Raw genomic sequence first — 16,288 nt, 5'->3', positions numbered from 1 at the left:
TGGTAACACTTGCCAGTGGTCATATATTAAATGCAAACTTTTTTGTTGTTCTGTTTGTGTTTGTCTTTGGTTTGGGTTTTTCTTTTGTTTTTGTGCTGGTCCTGGAGCTTAAACTGAGGGCCTGGGAGCTATCCCTGAGCTTTTTTGGTCAAAGCTCACAGCTCCACTTCCAGCTTTTTACTGGTTAATTGGAAATATGATTTTCATAGACTTTGCAGCTCAGGCCGGCTTTGAACTATGATCATCCTCAGATCTCAGCTCCTGAGTAGCTAGGATTACAGGAGTGAGCCACTAAAGCCTAGCAGTTTCTGTCTTTTTAGACAAGATCTCATCATGTTGCCGAAGATGACTTCAAATTCCTGAGTTCAAGTGATCCTCCTACTGTCTCTGAGTGGCTGGGACCGCAGGTAAGTGCTACCCGCCCTGCTAAAAACAAAGTATTGAAAACACAGCTGGTACTGCAGGAAAAACAAAAGCCCCCAAAGGGTTTCCTAATCCACCTGGTTTATGAGTATGAGCAAGAGAAAATTAATGCTGAAGATGGAATTAAAGGTATTAATCAGATAACCTTAAAATAAAAATGTGCTGCATTCTCTGGTAATAATCAGAAATACTAGGTGGCCACAAGGGCAGATGAGGGAAAAATGAGGGAGAGGGTAACAATGTTCGACAAGAGATGTAATCATTATCTTATGTATGTAACTGTAACTCCTCTGTATATCACGTTTAGAATTTTTAATTAAAAATGTAAGCTGGAAAAGATTAGACAATGGATTCTGCTCCAGAAAGTAACGTGGTCTTGCTATCTCCTTGACCCTAGCCCAGTGAGATCCTTATCAGACCACTAACCTCCAGAACTATAAGATAAACTTGCCGTTTGACATTTTTTGGACGAATTTCCCAGTTTTGCCCGATATTGACCTCAAATTCCTATCTATGCTGCCTAAGTAGGTGGGGGTCACAGACACATGCCACCATGCCTAGTTTGGTGGTTGAGATGAGGTCTTGCCTCAAATTTGATCCTCCTGATCTCCATCTTCCAAAATTATTATTTTGTGGGGCCTGAACTCTGGGTCTGGGCGCTGTCCCTCAGCTCTTCAGCTCAAGGCTAGTGCTCTACCACTTGAGCCACAGCACCACTTCCGGCTTTTTTCCTTTTGCTTATGTGGTGCTGAGGAATCGAACTCAGGGCCTCATGCATGCAAGGCAAGCGCTCTACCACTGAGCCACCTTCCCAGCCCCTCCATCTTCCAAAAAAAAATTATGGTAATCTCTTAGGGCAACAATAGGAAACTATACACTTGGAATATACGGATGAAAAAGGTGCAAGACTTTTGAAGAGTAGTAAGGTCCCCCTTTCCAATCCTAAAACACAAGGTAAAGCACTAGTTGTAACAGGGCAGATACAGAAATACATAAGAAACATTCATTCAACACACACTGATCACCAACTAAGTACCAAGCACCAGGCTAGATAAGTTATGAAGATAAGGGCAGCCCACGGAAATCTTTGAGTTGTTCCTGGACTGCTATAATACAGATGGATCGCTTGACTTAAGGAAAAACTCAAGAAGCAAAAAAAAAAAAAAAAAAGCCAACAACTGTGATGGGGCTTATTGAACCAACAGTCGGTGCGTTCCAGGGAAATGATGACAGATACACAACTATATAGTCAAAGACCACACAGTCATCTTTACATGGTATTTTGTCCCACAGGGAAAGTGGGTCACTGAAAGGCGTTAGGCAAGGAATGACAAAATCAGAACTGTATTCTAGAAAGATTACTCAGTTGGCTCCAAGAGAATTTGTGAGAAAAGTAAGATCAAAGTGTAGTTGAGAGACTTCTACAATTAGAAGAAAAAAATTAGAGACATGCTGGGCGCTGGTGGCTCAATACCTATAATCCTAACTACTCAGGAGGCTGAGATCTGAGGATCATGGTTCAAAGCCAGCCTTGGGCAGGAAAGTCCATGAAATCTTATCTCCAATTAACTACCAGAAAACCAGAAGTGTAGCTGTGACTCAAAATAGGAGATCGGTAACCTTGAGCAAAAGAGCTGAGGGAAAGCACCCAGGCCCTGAGTTCAAGCCCCACAACCACCACTACCAACAACGACGGACGTATAGACATCACCAGAACTTAGAGCTGGCTAGCTGAGGAGAGCAGAGTAGCCAAGGTCTTTCCCCAGACACCTGCAGATGTCAGCACCACCCTCCAAGAGAAGAGGAAGAGAAGCAGGCTGTGGAGGAAGCTACATAAGGTCTTCTAAATTTAATCCTTCCTCATCATGAGGGTGCTTAAGTAAATGTCATGCAACAAGTTTTGACCATAAAGATAAATGGCTCACCTTTTCTTCGTTGCCTTTCAATGCTTGTATTTGGGTCTCCAGTGATTTCACTTGTGCCTCAAGCTGGATCTCCCTCTCTTTTCCGTTCTGGAAGAGTTTCTGTGACTCTCGAAGGCTGAGGGTCAAACCATCCTTTTCATCTAGGGCATGGAAAAGGTTTGGGAAAATGTCACTGTAAAGAGGGCCTAACTGTGACAATTCCTAAGAGATCTTTACCATAGAAAAGAAGCATTGCTGAATAAGTCGAGCAAAAGAATGTTAGGTAATTCAGAAAAGGAATGATTTATAAAAATAAAAATTACTTTCAAGACTCCAAAAACATTGCAACAGAATCACTGCCTTTAATTTCTTTTTATTGCATCCCTTTCTGGGGCCAGAAATCTTAATAATTTCAGCATTTGTTTACCTGAGAGGCTACACAGATATAATACATCGTTGTTAACTAAAAATAGAGCTCTGAGGATCTAGGCATGGTGGTGCACACAGAATCCCAGGAGGCAGGAAGCTGAGGCCAGTTTGTCAATAAAAGAAAAAGTATCTCAGAACCAATTGCCCTGTATCCATACAGGCAATGACCTTTTTAACCTAGTCTTAAATTCTTCCCACATTTTTGCTATAACAGCTTCTCTCAAAATGAATTTTTTGCCAGGAGCTGGTGCCTCACACATATATTCTTAGCTACTCAGGAGTCTGAGATGTGAGGATCACAGTTCAAAGTCAGTCCAGGCAGGAAAGTCTGTGAGACTCTTATCTGCAATTAATCACCAGACAACTGGAATTGGCACTATGGCTCAAATTGGTGGAGTGCTAACCTTGAGCAAAGAGCTCAAGGACAGAGCCCAGGCCCCCAAGTTCAAGCCCCACAAGCAAAATAAAAAAAGAATTTCATGAGTATTACAGAAAACGAGCCTTTCACTCTCAATTAAATGTGAAATGAGCTGGTCACAAGATTCTTCTACAGATGAAAGTTCAACATGAACCAGAGTCCTGTAGCCTTCAAGAAGCAGGCTGGTTAGGATTAGAAGCTGAACTTCCTCCAAGTGATCACACCAGATAGGGCAACCTTTTCTATGGCAACTCAGAGCCTCTCACAATTTCCTTGGCTTAAAATGTTTATGCGGATTTGTAGGCTTGGAAAATGTTGCACTGCAAACTAAACAAATCACTCTGGGAATTAGAATACGTCGTCCAAGGTAATGACATAAGGGATAAACATCTTTTTTAAGGCAGAATGCCCTCAAGAAAGTTAAATAATGCTCATTGAGTCTAACAGCCCAAAAGAGGTGGAGCAGTAAAATACAGAACAAGAAGAAGATGGGGGGAAAAAAAGAAAGAATTGCAGAATAGTATGTTCTCAAAGGAAATAATCCAAGGCCAAGGACCCAGAAGTAATGAGGTTTTCTCTCACTCACTCCGACCCAGTCCAATGAGCTTACTAGAAACAGAAAAGATAGACAAGTAACACAATGAAGTGAGTTTAGTGGGAAAGGCTGTCCAGCCACCGGGTAGATGAGTGTAAAGCAGAGCCCACAGCCACGGGACCCTACCTTGGGTCATCAGCAGCTGATGGTTCAGGTATCGAATCTGGCGCTCACTCTCATTTAGTTTTTCCACCAAGTTGTCAAGCTGTCTCTCTTTGGCTTTGTTCAGAACCTGAAGCTGAATAATCTGCACATTTTCTGGAGAACCTGCTTTGGAATTTAAAGGTGATTTGTTAGAGAAAAACACACATACCAAAGTATAAGTATACAGTCATTAAGGGTGTTTTTTTTTTCAAATTATGAACACAATGCACAGTATTATGAAATCACTTCCACAGATTGTAATGAACATTAAAAAAAATCAAGAAAGAATATAAATAATTTAGTCCTGGGCTGGGAAGGTGGCTCAGTGGTAGAGCACTTGCCTTGCATGCCTGAGGCCCTGGGTTTGATTCCTCAGCACCACATAAGCAAAAAGAAAAAAGCCAGAAGTGGTGCTGTGGCTCAAGTGGTAGAACACTAGCATTGAGCTGAAGAGCTGAGGGACAGCGTCCAGGCCCAGAGTTCAGGCCCCACGACCGGACACAAAAAAAAAAAATTCAGTCCTTTAGTTAGTTAGTTTGGTGGTATTGGGGTTTAAACTCAGGGCTTCTAGCTTGTTAGGTGAGTACTCTACTCCAAAGTTAGACTTCCAGGCCCCTCCCACCCACGCCTACCCTCCCAGCCGCCCCCCCCAACTCCATCTTTTTTTTTTTGCACTGGTTATTCTAAAGAAGAGTTTTGCTGTTTATTTTGGTTTGGGGTGGGGTTTGTTTTGTTTTGGTCTTTAGTTTCTACCCCTCCACATCTCAGACAACGGTCAGGATCTCAATCCCCTTATCTTATTTTACACTTTCGGTCACGCTCAAAGCACCAAAGCCAGCTTCTCTCGGATAAGAGTCTCAGTGTTTTATGTCAGGGCTATAGCCTAGAACTGAGATCCTCTGGATCTCAGCCTCCCAAGTAGCTAAGATTATAGCATGAGCCACTGATTAAATTTAAAAAAAAAAAAAGTAATACAGGAAATATCTCTTAGGCCTTACAGCAGTTAGGATATCTGAGTGCCATCTCTCTACAAACTCTTCCATTACTTTGCTTTTTCAAACTCTATGACTATGAAACTCTAATCAGCAAACTTGACAACTAACCTTATGTTATTTACTTAACTTTCAAACCTGGGAGTTTAAGAAAATGTAACTGGGATAGTAAACAGATGTCAGGCCTCTGCCCCTAAAGCCAATTAGACCATTAACCAATTAGACCTAATTCCTCAGTGCCCAGACATTTGAGCAGAACGGGGCTGCTCTCACATTTGCTATTGACCCTGTCCAGAAAAAGTTCTGGGCCACCCCCATAGCCATCCTGGACCCTAGAGGAAGCAACAGTACGATGTCACAGCACGAAAATCCAGTGTGTTTTGTGGCCTAACCCAGATAACCAGGAGTATCCTGCTCAACTTTTCCCCAACTAAGGAGAAAAACAAACTGTAACCACACTCTGGTTTTTCAACATGCAAAATAATTGAAAGTTATTTAATATACTAGAGCGCATGGCAATAAACTAATTTAGGATAGTCACTGTACAAATTTAGGGTTGTAGCATTTGGGGGGTTTTTGGTTGCTTTTTTTTAAAACTGGAATTTCATCTCAGATTTTTCTTGTAGTACTTTTTCTATGAGTACTTTTGTTTGTGGGTTGTTTCTGGTTGGTACCAGGGGCTAGACTCAGAGCTTCATGCTTGCTGGACAAGCATTGTACCATTTGAGCCACACTCCTAACACCTTCGGCGTTAGTTTGTTTTTCAGATAGGGTCTCAGGCTTTGGGTCAGGCCAGCTCAGACTACAATCTCCTACCTCCGCCTTCCAAGTAACAACTACATTCAGCACTTTTCTTATTTCATATTTATACATAAACTACCAAGAAAAAAATGGAGCAACTAGGATGTGACTGAGCCTGAGATGTAAATTCTAAAGTAATTTATTAAGCTGGGCATGGCTCACACCTATAATCATAGCTGAGTATGAAGATAATGGTTCAAAGTAAGCCCGTGAGACTCATCTGCAATTAACTACCAGAAAACCAGAAGTGGAGGGGTGACTCAAAGTGGTAGAGCACTAGCCTTGTGCATAAAATCTCAGGGACAATTTCCAGGTCCTGAATTCAAGCCCCATAACCAACAGGAAAAAAAGTAATTTATTATATTAAAACATAAAAGTCAAATGTAAAAATAAGCCAATAGGGCTGGGAAGGTGGCTCAGTGGTAGAGTGCTTGCCTTGCATATATGAGACCATGGGTTTGATTCCTCAGCACCACATAAGCAGAAAAAAGCCAGAAGTGGAGCTGTGGTTCAAGAGGTAGAACGCTAGCCTTAAGCTGCAGAGCTGAGGGACAGCACCCAGGCCCAGAGTTCAGGCCCCATGACTGGCAAAAATAAGTAAGTAATAGCTGATTAAATTCTTTTTATAAAATGAAAAATCTGAGACTGATGAGAAAATTTTATCTCATTTGCCAAAGTAGACTTCAGTAAGAAACACAGGAAGCTCACAAAAAGTTCTAAAAACCAGAATGACTATGATATACAGCTGAGGATTTTTACTGTTTATTATGAAAATTTTCATATACATTTTAAGAAAGTAGAGAGATAAGCACAATGAAGCCCAAGAACCCACCTTCAGGATTTAACAATGATGAATTCATGGCCAGTTTTGCGTCTCTATGTTCCCAGCCAATATTCATTATTCCCCAACAACCTTTATATCTTTCCCTTCTTGTGGTGCCACAGAGCAAATCCAGAGCCTTGTGTGTACTAAGCAAGCACTCTCCCACTAAGCTACATCTCTAGCCCTGGGGTTTTTGGAGACAAGGTTTTATGTGCAGCTCAGGCTGGCTTTCAACTCAGGATCTTCCTGCACCAGACTCCCAAATGCTGAGATCAATATATTATTGTGAACTAAAGCTCAGATTCACAACCAGTTCAGTACAAATCTCTAAAAACAAGGGCCCTTTTGAAATAGCTAGACAATTCTTTGGTCATAAAGTTTTGTGAACCAGATGCTGGTGGCATTTATCTATAATCCTAGCTACTCAGGAGGCTGAGATCTGAGGATCATGTTTCCAAGACTGGTCAGGGAAGTTCGTGAGACGCTAATCTCCAATTAACCACCAAAAAGGCAAAAGTGGAACTGTGGCTCAAGTGGTAGAGAGCACTGGACTTGAATAAAAAAGCTAAGGGAAAGCACCCAGGCCCTAAGTTCAAGCCCCACTACTGGCACATGTACACATACATGCAAATGCATGCACACACACATACACACTCAACACACACACACACATACACAAATAACCCACGAATGGCCAGTGTTCAAAATCTCCCAATTACATTATTAAAAATAAATATAAATATGACACCTACTTTCATTAGCTCCTAAAAACTGTTGTTGCAAGCCTTCAAATCGATCGCTTCCAGCTGTTTCCTGCCCTGGTGAACTACTGCTCTGAACAGAAGATTGATATGGTTTATATATCACTTTATACGGTTCCAGAGTTTGACCGTTGGGACTTTGTGATGAACCAAATTGCTATGAAATCATGAAAAATGAAATGATTTATTAGGATTAGTGGAGATTTTGTCCAAAATTATCTAAATTAGACTTCTTGATGTCACGCTATAAATGCTAACTGGAGTACAGTTACAAACTTTTTATAGACATCTTTGCTTGGAATAATTTAATACTGTTAATTCATTCTTCACATTGCATGATTATACAATAAAAATAACCTCCTTGAATGGATAAAAATATCTTGTCGATAAGTGACATATAACAACAACTAGCAAAATAAGGCACTTCTTGTCACTGAGAAATTGTAAAAAGTAACATATCCTGAGGCCTTACTTCACTAAACAATCCCAGAGAAAAAAATAGTGGTTTTTCTTCCTTCAGCATTCATCTTGCTGACTCCTGTAAAACCATACAAAACAGGTATTTACTTTGAGTGTCTGGTCTAAGATCTGTTCTAAGGAATTTGAGTAAATGATTTCATCTACATAAAATGACTATTTAAATGACTCTATTAAGATACCAAGCCCGGGCATTGATGGCTCATGCCTGTAATCCTTGCTATTCAGAAGGCTGAGATCTGAGGATCACAGTTCAAAGCCAGCGTAGGCAGAAAAGTCCATGAGACTCTTATCTCCAGTAAGCCACCAGAAAACTGGAAATGGCGCTGTGGCTCAAGTGGTAGAGCGCTCTTTTTGAGCTGAAGAGCTGAGAGACAATGCCCAGGCCCAGAGTTCAAGCCCCATGACCAAAAAAAAAAAAGATACCAAGAGTACATCTTCTCACAAGAAAGTAATAAAAACCAGAAGCTGCCAGGCACTGGTGGCTCACGCCTGTAATCCTAGCTACTCAGAAGGCTAAGATCTGAGAATCATAGTTCAAAGCCAGCCCAAGGCAGGAAAGTCTGTGAGAATCTTATCTCCAATTAACCACTCAGAAAACAAGAATTGGCACTATGGCTCAAGTAGTAGAGTGCTCGCCTTGAGCTGAAGAGCTAAGGGACAGTGCCCAGGCCCAGAGTTCAAACCCCACAACCGACAAAAAAAAAAAAAAACAGAAGCAACAGTAAATAAGGATAATTTCAGACTGAGAGACTTTTCTGCTCAGAGCTAGCTTTAAATCCTCATCCTCTAGATCTCAGCCTCCTGAGTAGTTAGTATTACAGGCATGAGCCACTGGTGCCCTGGCTACATACATTTTCTAAAACATATAAAACACACCAAAAAAGTGTATATATACACACAAATTCTGGAACATCAGATTCCCATGATACCTGAAAATGGTTCCTTTGAGGATCTGAAAATTTCATTACATCGGTTGGTTGGTTATGAAGTTCCTGCTTCTGACCAGTGGTAAACGGTCTAAAGTTTTCAGGAAGGTGATACAAATCAGCCTGCTCATGTTTATGGGGAGGGCTGTATCCACTTCCGCCTTCATCACCACCTTCTCCATCATGGTATCCAGGAAGCTGATTTTCTTCCCAGCCATTGCCATGTTTCTCGCCAAGGAATAAACCCTGAATTGCATTATATTCCTGTTAGGTAACACACATAAAAGGAAAGCACTTGGGTCTATTTTCAAACCCTCAGAGAAGTCACAGCAGATACTTACATTTACACTCGAAGGTTTGGGCAGCACTTGGTGCTCATTCCAGTTTCTCTCCAATTGTTCAGGAGGATGAAGTCTTAAGAAAGAGCAATACTTTAGATTTAAGGAATCCCATTTATTTGGACAGAGATAACACAAAGAACCCCTAAGATTCTACTACGTGTTGTTTAGTAATTGCCGTTTTCCCTTCAATATTCTCTCAACCTATTACAAATGGGTCAGCAATTTTCTACTCATGAACGTTAGAACCCAAAGAAGACTTATAGGATGCCACAACAAGAGAAACTGGCAGCAGCTCCTTACTCTCGTTCTGGGCCATCCTCGCTGCAGTCGGAGTAGTGGAGATCCGGAGAGGAAAGTTCGTCATCCAGCATATCATGGGGGAGGTCTGTGAGTAATTGCTGCAACTGAGTCAGGAAAATCTCATCAGTGTCAGAGCAGATGCCCCTCGCCCCGCAAAAAAAAAAAAAAAAAAAAAAGCTGGCTTGGAGCTAGCCAAGTGTGACCTTCCAAGTGAGACAAGTTTCTAAAGCCTCCAGTTAAGTCATCTCAACATTCTACAGGAATCGTGCTCAGCATTTCACTTGAGGAGAGGGGGATATGTACATTGGGTTTTAGAGTAAAAGACTTTTTTTTCTACAAAGGGTGTCAGATTTAAAACCACATACACAAATTCAGCCAGTCACAATGATGACCACAGTGGCACTGTGTCAGACGGGGCAGATCTGCCTTGGTAGTCACACCTTGGGGACCCAACGGTCCGGCTTACAACAGGGAAGGTGAGCTGCCAGCTGCATTCGGCCCAGATGGTGAGCAGGGCAGGGGCAGCAGGTGGCCCTGACAATGTGAGCGAAAACCCTTGGGGAGGGACTAATTAGTACACAGCCATCTAATTCCAATTATGAAAAGATATATAATACTCCACTCTAATAAAGCACCTGGGATCCCATTTTCCACAGTAATCTCTCCTCAAATCCCAATATGAAGTGTCTCAAAATTTCTAATCATGAGACTCAAATAATAATTTATTACTAAATGATTTATAGTGGGTCTGATTTTAGCAACTTCTCCTTAGAAACTAAGCATCGTTTAATTTACAAGTGACTAAGTCTCTCCAGAGTACCTAAGTTAATACCATAAAACTATACTATGCCTTAACTTTGAACACATTAAATATTCTGTAAAACTGAATGGTAGGAGTTCAAATTCAATGCCTCATAAACTATAGCAAGTGACTGTAATTTTTTCTTATTGTTTTGGCCTTTTATGGTTTTGTTTTTTCCTTTTTTTTTTGGTCGTGGGGCTTGAATTCTGGGCTTGGGCACTGTCCCTGCACTCTTCAGTTCAAGGTGAGCACTCTACTGCTTGAGCCACAGTGTCACTTCGGGTTTTCTAGTGGTTTACTGGAGATAAAGAGTTTCAGGGACTTTCCTGCCCGGGCTGGCTTTGAACCTCGATCCTCAGAATTTCAGCCTCCTGAGTAGCCAAGATTACAGGCGTAAGCCACCAGCGCCTAGCTGGTCTGTTTTTTTCTTTAGGGGAGATATTCTTTTGCTGTTATTTTGACTGGGAGTTTGGGTTTGCAGTTCTTTTGGTTTTCATTGTCTGCAATTAGTATAAGGGAAAGGCGAAGAAACTATACATATCTGAGTATCAGTTCAAAGCCAGCTAAAAGCAAGAAAATCCATGAGACTCTTACATCCAATAAACTACCAAACTACCTCAATAAGGCAGGAAGTGGAGCTATGGTTCAAGTGGTAGAGTACGAGCCATAAACCAAAAAGCTCAGGGACAGGGGCTGGGAAGGTGGCTCAGTGGTAGAGCGCTTGCCTTGCAAGCATGAGGCCCTGGGTTCGATTCCTCAGCACCACATAAGCAGAAAAAAGCTGAAAGTGGCGCTGTGGCTCAAGTGGTAGAGCGCTAGCCTTGAGCTGAAGAGCTGAGGGACAGCGCCCAGGCCCAGAGTTCAGGTCCACGACCGGACCCAAAAAAAAAAAAAAAAAAAAAAAGCTCAGGGACAGCACCCAGGACTGATACAAAAAAAAAAAGGAAAATGAAAAGACTTTTCTTAAAACATGTATCATTAGCGGGGTACCAGTGGCTCACGCCTATAACACTAACTATCCCAGGAGGCTGAGATCTGAGGATCGTGGTTTGAGGTCAGCCAGGACAGGAAAATCCATGACTCTTATCTCTAATAAAGTATTCAGAAAAAGCCAGAAGTGGTGCTGTGGCTCAAGTGGTGGAGTGCTATCCTTGAGTACAAAGAGGCCCAGAGACAAAGTTGAACAAAGCTCTGAATGTTCCAAATTGTCAACTGAGATCTTTTTCTTTTTCTTTTTTGCTTTTTTTTTTACTCTTTTTATTATCTTTAAGTAGTTGCCAAATTGTCAACTGAGTTTCGATGAGAAAGAATTTGGGGATGGGCCTGGGGTACATGCAGTGGAATGGGAGATACCTCCTCACTCCTTATATAGTTCTGACAATCACTGGATTTTTCAAAAAGTGATTTCTCAACCTATTTGGTTCTTTAAAGTGAAACAAAAGAAAGATATTCTTTCTAAGGAAGTTCTTTATCTTCAAATCAATTTGATATTAAAAATCAAGACCTGGGGCTGGGAAGGTGGCTTAGTGGTAGGCTGCTTGCCTTGCATGCATGAGGCCTGGGGTTTGATTCCTCAGCACCGCATAAACAGAAAAAAGCTGAAAGTGACGCTGTGGCTCAAGCGGTAGAGCACTAGCTTTGAGCTGAAGAGCTGGAGGGACAGCACCCAGGCCCAGAGTTCAAGCTCCACAACTGACCAAAAAAAAAATTTTTTTTTAATTAAAAATCAAGAACGTGTGCTTTTCTTGTTGACTAGCTATAGCTGCTCATGCACAACCATTGGGGGAAAAAAATCATTTTGAGTGACTGGGAAGGTGGCTCAGTGGTAGAGTGCTTGCCTTGCATGAATGAGGCCCTGGGTTCAATTCCTCAGCATGACATAAACAGAAAAAGCTGGAAGTGGTGCTGTGGCTCTAGTGGTAGAATGCTAGCCTTGAGCTGAAGAACTGAGGGACAGCGCCCAGGCCGAGTTCAGGCCCCACGACTGACAAAAAAAAAAAAAAAAATCATTTTGAGAACTAAATCAGAGTTGGTCCAAAGACAAAGAATAAGACAGACAGACCATCAATAAGAACAGACAACTGAGGGACACATAAACACATCACAAGCCTAGCTGAGAGGCAGCAAAACAATTCTATGAAGACAAAATAAAACACCTTTATCAAGGACTTTGAAAATTAGCCCATCTGTCCTGTCTATAATTATGCATCACTGCTTTAAAGATAAACACTATTCTACACATTACACCAGGGAAAAAAACAAAATCAATGTGTTATACTTACATTAAGTAAGGAGTCCTGCACTGAAAGAATGTTTTCTTCTAAACCTTCAGCAAGCTCCAAGTACATAACCTGGTAACTGAGGGGATTCGTAACAGAGGCATCTGCACAGTACATTGCCCTCCTCTCACAAAGACAAAAAAAAAAAGCTGCATAAACTTTAGCAGTTACGATAGCTTTCTCTGAGATTAACAAAACTGGCTCCCCATGGGGGAAAGACAACTAATTTGAACTGAGCAATCAACATATCAAAATGCTCCTGGATCCGCAGGTAGACTTATGAAGGAACAGAAATATCCCTATAGTATTTAGTCTTGTGGTTTACATATGTACTAACATTTTTAAATAGCTTAGTTCACCTTCACAAACTTCCTCTGACACATTCTCTGACAGAGCTGAAGCTTTCTTCCTCTGGGTTCTATGACTTCCAGGAAGAAGCTAAAGCAGGTAAAGTCTTCCTAACAGAGTCATTCAGGAGCAAGATCTGAACCCCTCGATCAAAATGTACCCTCTTGCTATTGACTATCACGTCAATTTTTGATTTGATCACTAAACCTTGGGCCACAGAACACAAAATTTCTCTTATCAACCTAAGCATGTTACCAAATAGAGAATGTTGGAAATGCATTAAAAAAAAAAAATCCACCAAGTTTCAAATACTGATTAAAAGACAAAGATAAGAATCCTTATGTACAAGATTTCAACCCATTCGTTAATCTCAAATTCAACAGATTGCTTTTCAACTGCAAGTAGCAATCTTCTCAACTGGGACATCATTGTCTTTCAGCTGAGATACCTTCTCTAGAAAAGACAAATTGTAAATCATTCTATAAATTACTTCATATGTTATTTCCTAGAAAGAGAAAAGGTGTATATGGGATGGAGAGGTGGGGGAGACATGATTTATTAACTCAAAGAACTTCATCAACCAAACACTATGTAATAACCCTGTGAGAATGTACGACGGATAACAAAGTGAAGCTTTATTAGAACTGTCAATTTAAATTAACTAAACGGACTTATCTTCACAGCCTCTAATCCCTGACACACAGGAAGGCAAGCATTCTCAGATTACAAACCACACAACTCCTCCCAAGGGAAAAGCAGAAAACTGAGTAGCCAACAGTCACATGTCTTTCAAGCAGTCTAATACATCCTAATACATCCATTTCTAAAAATGATCCCAGTATTAATAATAATGCTTTCATAGACGTAAATTAAGTAGAATGTTTATTTTAATCAAAGCACCAACTTTAAAATATATCTAAAAAGGCTCAGTATGGAATTGATTTTTTTCAAAAGCCAGAATAATCTAGGGACTACAGCTTTAGTTTATAAATTTTATTGTTTAGCTCATGCTTGTAATCCTAGCTACTCAGGAGGCTGAAATCTGAGGATAGGGGTTCAAAACCAGCCTGGGCAGGAAAGGCTGTGAGACTCTTATCTCCAATAAACCACTCAGAAAACTGGAAGTGGTGCTGTGGCTCAAGTGATAGAGCACTAGCCTTGAGCTGAAGGAGGGACAGCGCCCAGGCCCAGAGTTCAGGCCCCATAATCAACAACAAATAAATATTCAGAATGAAAAAACAAAAAAAAGACCATCTCAGTCATTAAATTCTCTGGCATTGGCAGGGAAAACTTATCTAGGTTGCTGCATATCTGAAAGAGAAATATAGCAACACTTATCAAGACTGGTAAGAGTTGCACTTGGATAATGTCTCATAGGGTTTAGGGCTACAAATACACAGACACAGGCTGGGAAGGTGGCTCAGTGGTAGAGTGCTTGCCTAGCATGCATGAGGCCTGGATTCCATTCCTCAGCACCACGTACACAGAAAAAGCCAGAAGTGGTGCTGTGGCTCAGGTGGTAGAGTGCAAGCCTTGAGCAAAAGAAGCTCAGGGGCAGTGCCCAGGACCAGAGTTCAAGCCTCAGGACTGGCCAAAAAAAAAAGGACACAGGCACTCCTCCAAGCCAAGCCATCCCTTTTACAGGTGAGCAAAGCAAAGGCCAAAGAACACAGGGACAAGCCAAGAAGAGTGAAAGTTTCAAATAAGTAAGTTTCAAAGCCAGAATCAGCCTGAATCTCTCCATTTTCACTTTTCCTCTCTCCATCTATGTGACATTTCATTTATTTCTACACCTTCATCCTGCCAATAAGAAGCTGGTGTTTTTGTTCCTTGGAAAAACACTTGTATGTAACGGGGGAAACTCACAGAGAGCAATCAAGAGAAAGTATGAAAATAGGTAAAGGAGCCAGGCACAGCAGTAAACACCTATAAATCCCATGTAGAAGATGAAGACAGGAAGATCACAGTTTGAGGCTGGCCAGGGGTAAGAGAGAGAGGTAACAAGATCTATCTCAAAAGACAAATTTGGGATAGAAGCAAAAGCCTGCAATCCCAGCTACTCAAGAGGTTCAGAGGAAGAAAGATCGTAGTTCAAGGCTAACCTTTGAGACCCTATCTGAAAAATTAAAACAAAAAGGGAAGCTGGGCACTGGTGGCTCATGCCGGTAATCCTAGCTACTCAGGAGACTGAGATCTTAGGATCGTGGTTCAAAGCTGGCCCAGGCAGGAACGTCTGTGAGACTCTTATCTCCAATAAACCACTCACAAAACTGGAAGTGGTGCTGTGGCTCATATGGTAGAGCGCTAGCCTTGAACTGAAGACCGGAGGACAGCGCCCAGGCCCAAAGTTCAAGCCCCAGGACCGATCCAAAAAAAAAAGGCTAGAATGTACTGAAGTACTTCTGAAAAAGCTCAAGGCCTTGAATTTAAACCACATTACTATTTTTAGAAAGCTAAAGGAAATTATATGCAAAATATGATCAAAAATATGAAAACTTTTAAGACACATCATTTCTTGAATTTTCTTGGGTAATGACAAGAAAATTCACTGTCAGTCAGTGTGAGAACTCTTTCCGGTATGAGAACAAAACAACAACATGTTCCCATAATTACATCAGTAAGGCAGTCAATAAATAGAAGAAAGCTGTACAATGGAATCCTGCCCCTCCAATGCACCATTCCAAGCTCCTGGGAGCTGTAGTATTCTGTTTGTTTTTTGGGTCCGGTCGTGGGGACTGAACTCTGGGCTTGGGCGCTGTCCCTCAGCTCTTCAGCTCAAGGCTAGCACTCTACCACTTGAGCCACAGTGCCATTTCCGGCTTTTTTCTTTTTTCTTATGTGGTGCTGAGGAATCGAACCCAGGGCCTCAGGCATTCAAGGCAAGTGCTCTACCATTGAGCCAACTTTCCAGCCCTGGAGCTGTAGTATTCTATTACTGAACTACTAACATAAAATCCAAGAGGGACCACTGCCAGGTATGAATTTCTCTCCACCATCTGCTCCTTAAACCATCCTACCTTTCTGCTCAAGATCGTTTTCAAGTATATCACCACCAAATGAACCATTAACAGCAAGTACTACCTTAACCACCAGCTCCAAAATTTCTCCATATGTAAGTTAAGCTTCCTCTCTAGATGAACAATAACCAAGCTATTTCTTGGAAACGCAGAAGAGCACATGGATACTCTGGCATGCCCAAGTGACATCTGCCTTTAGCCACGGTTTTACCAATGACTGAGCAGCTTATAACAACCATTCCTATTCACAACAGTAAGTAACTCATGGAGTAACAGGCACTCATCCACCTTTGAAGGGTCCAAATACCCATCAGCTTACAGCATTTTGCCTTGTTTGGTTTTAAAGGAAAATAAATACCCTCAAAATTATACTAGATGAGCACAAAGAAAAGCTGGGAAGGACTGGGTTTAGAGTCTTTTTGTTTTTCTTTTTTTTGGGGTCTGGTCGTGGGGCCTGAACTCTGGGCCTGGGCGCTGTCCCTCAGCTCTTCAGCTCAAGGCTAGC

At 41.5% G+C, this 16,288-nt stretch overlaps 1 protein-coding gene across 1 annotated transcript in view; it reads right to left on the bottom strand.

Moving 5' to 3' along the window:
- Cep152 (centrosomal protein 152kDa) overlaps nucleotides 1-16,288 on the bottom strand; it is a 78,847-nt gene that overhangs the window by 58,064 nt on the left and 4,495 nt on the right. The window contains exons 4-9 of the mRNA XM_013009965.1: nucleotides 9,338-9,441; nucleotides 9,038-9,110; nucleotides 8,700-8,942; nucleotides 7,282-7,447; nucleotides 3,896-4,036; nucleotides 2,349-2,488 (exon numbers count right to left, since the gene is read on the bottom strand). Of these exons, the coding sequence (XP_012865419.1) occupies nucleotides 2,349-2,488; nucleotides 3,896-4,036; nucleotides 7,282-7,447; nucleotides 8,700-8,942; nucleotides 9,038-9,110; nucleotides 9,338-9,441 (867 nt within the window). The remainder of the gene's footprint in view (nucleotides 1-2,348; nucleotides 2,489-3,895; nucleotides 4,037-7,281; nucleotides 7,448-8,699; nucleotides 8,943-9,037; nucleotides 9,111-9,337; nucleotides 9,442-16,288) is intronic.

This window comes from Dipodomys ordii, unplaced genomic scaffold (assembly GCF_000151885.1).
Source record: "Dipodomys ordii isolate 6190 unplaced genomic scaffold, Dord_2.0 Scaffold11, whole genome shotgun sequence".
Classification (NCBI taxonomy): Eukaryota; Metazoa; Chordata; class Mammalia; order Rodentia; family Heteromyidae; genus Dipodomys; species Dipodomys ordii.
The sequence above is the reverse complement of the archived record's forward strand: the minus strand, read 5'-3'. Positions and strand labels throughout refer to the sequence as shown.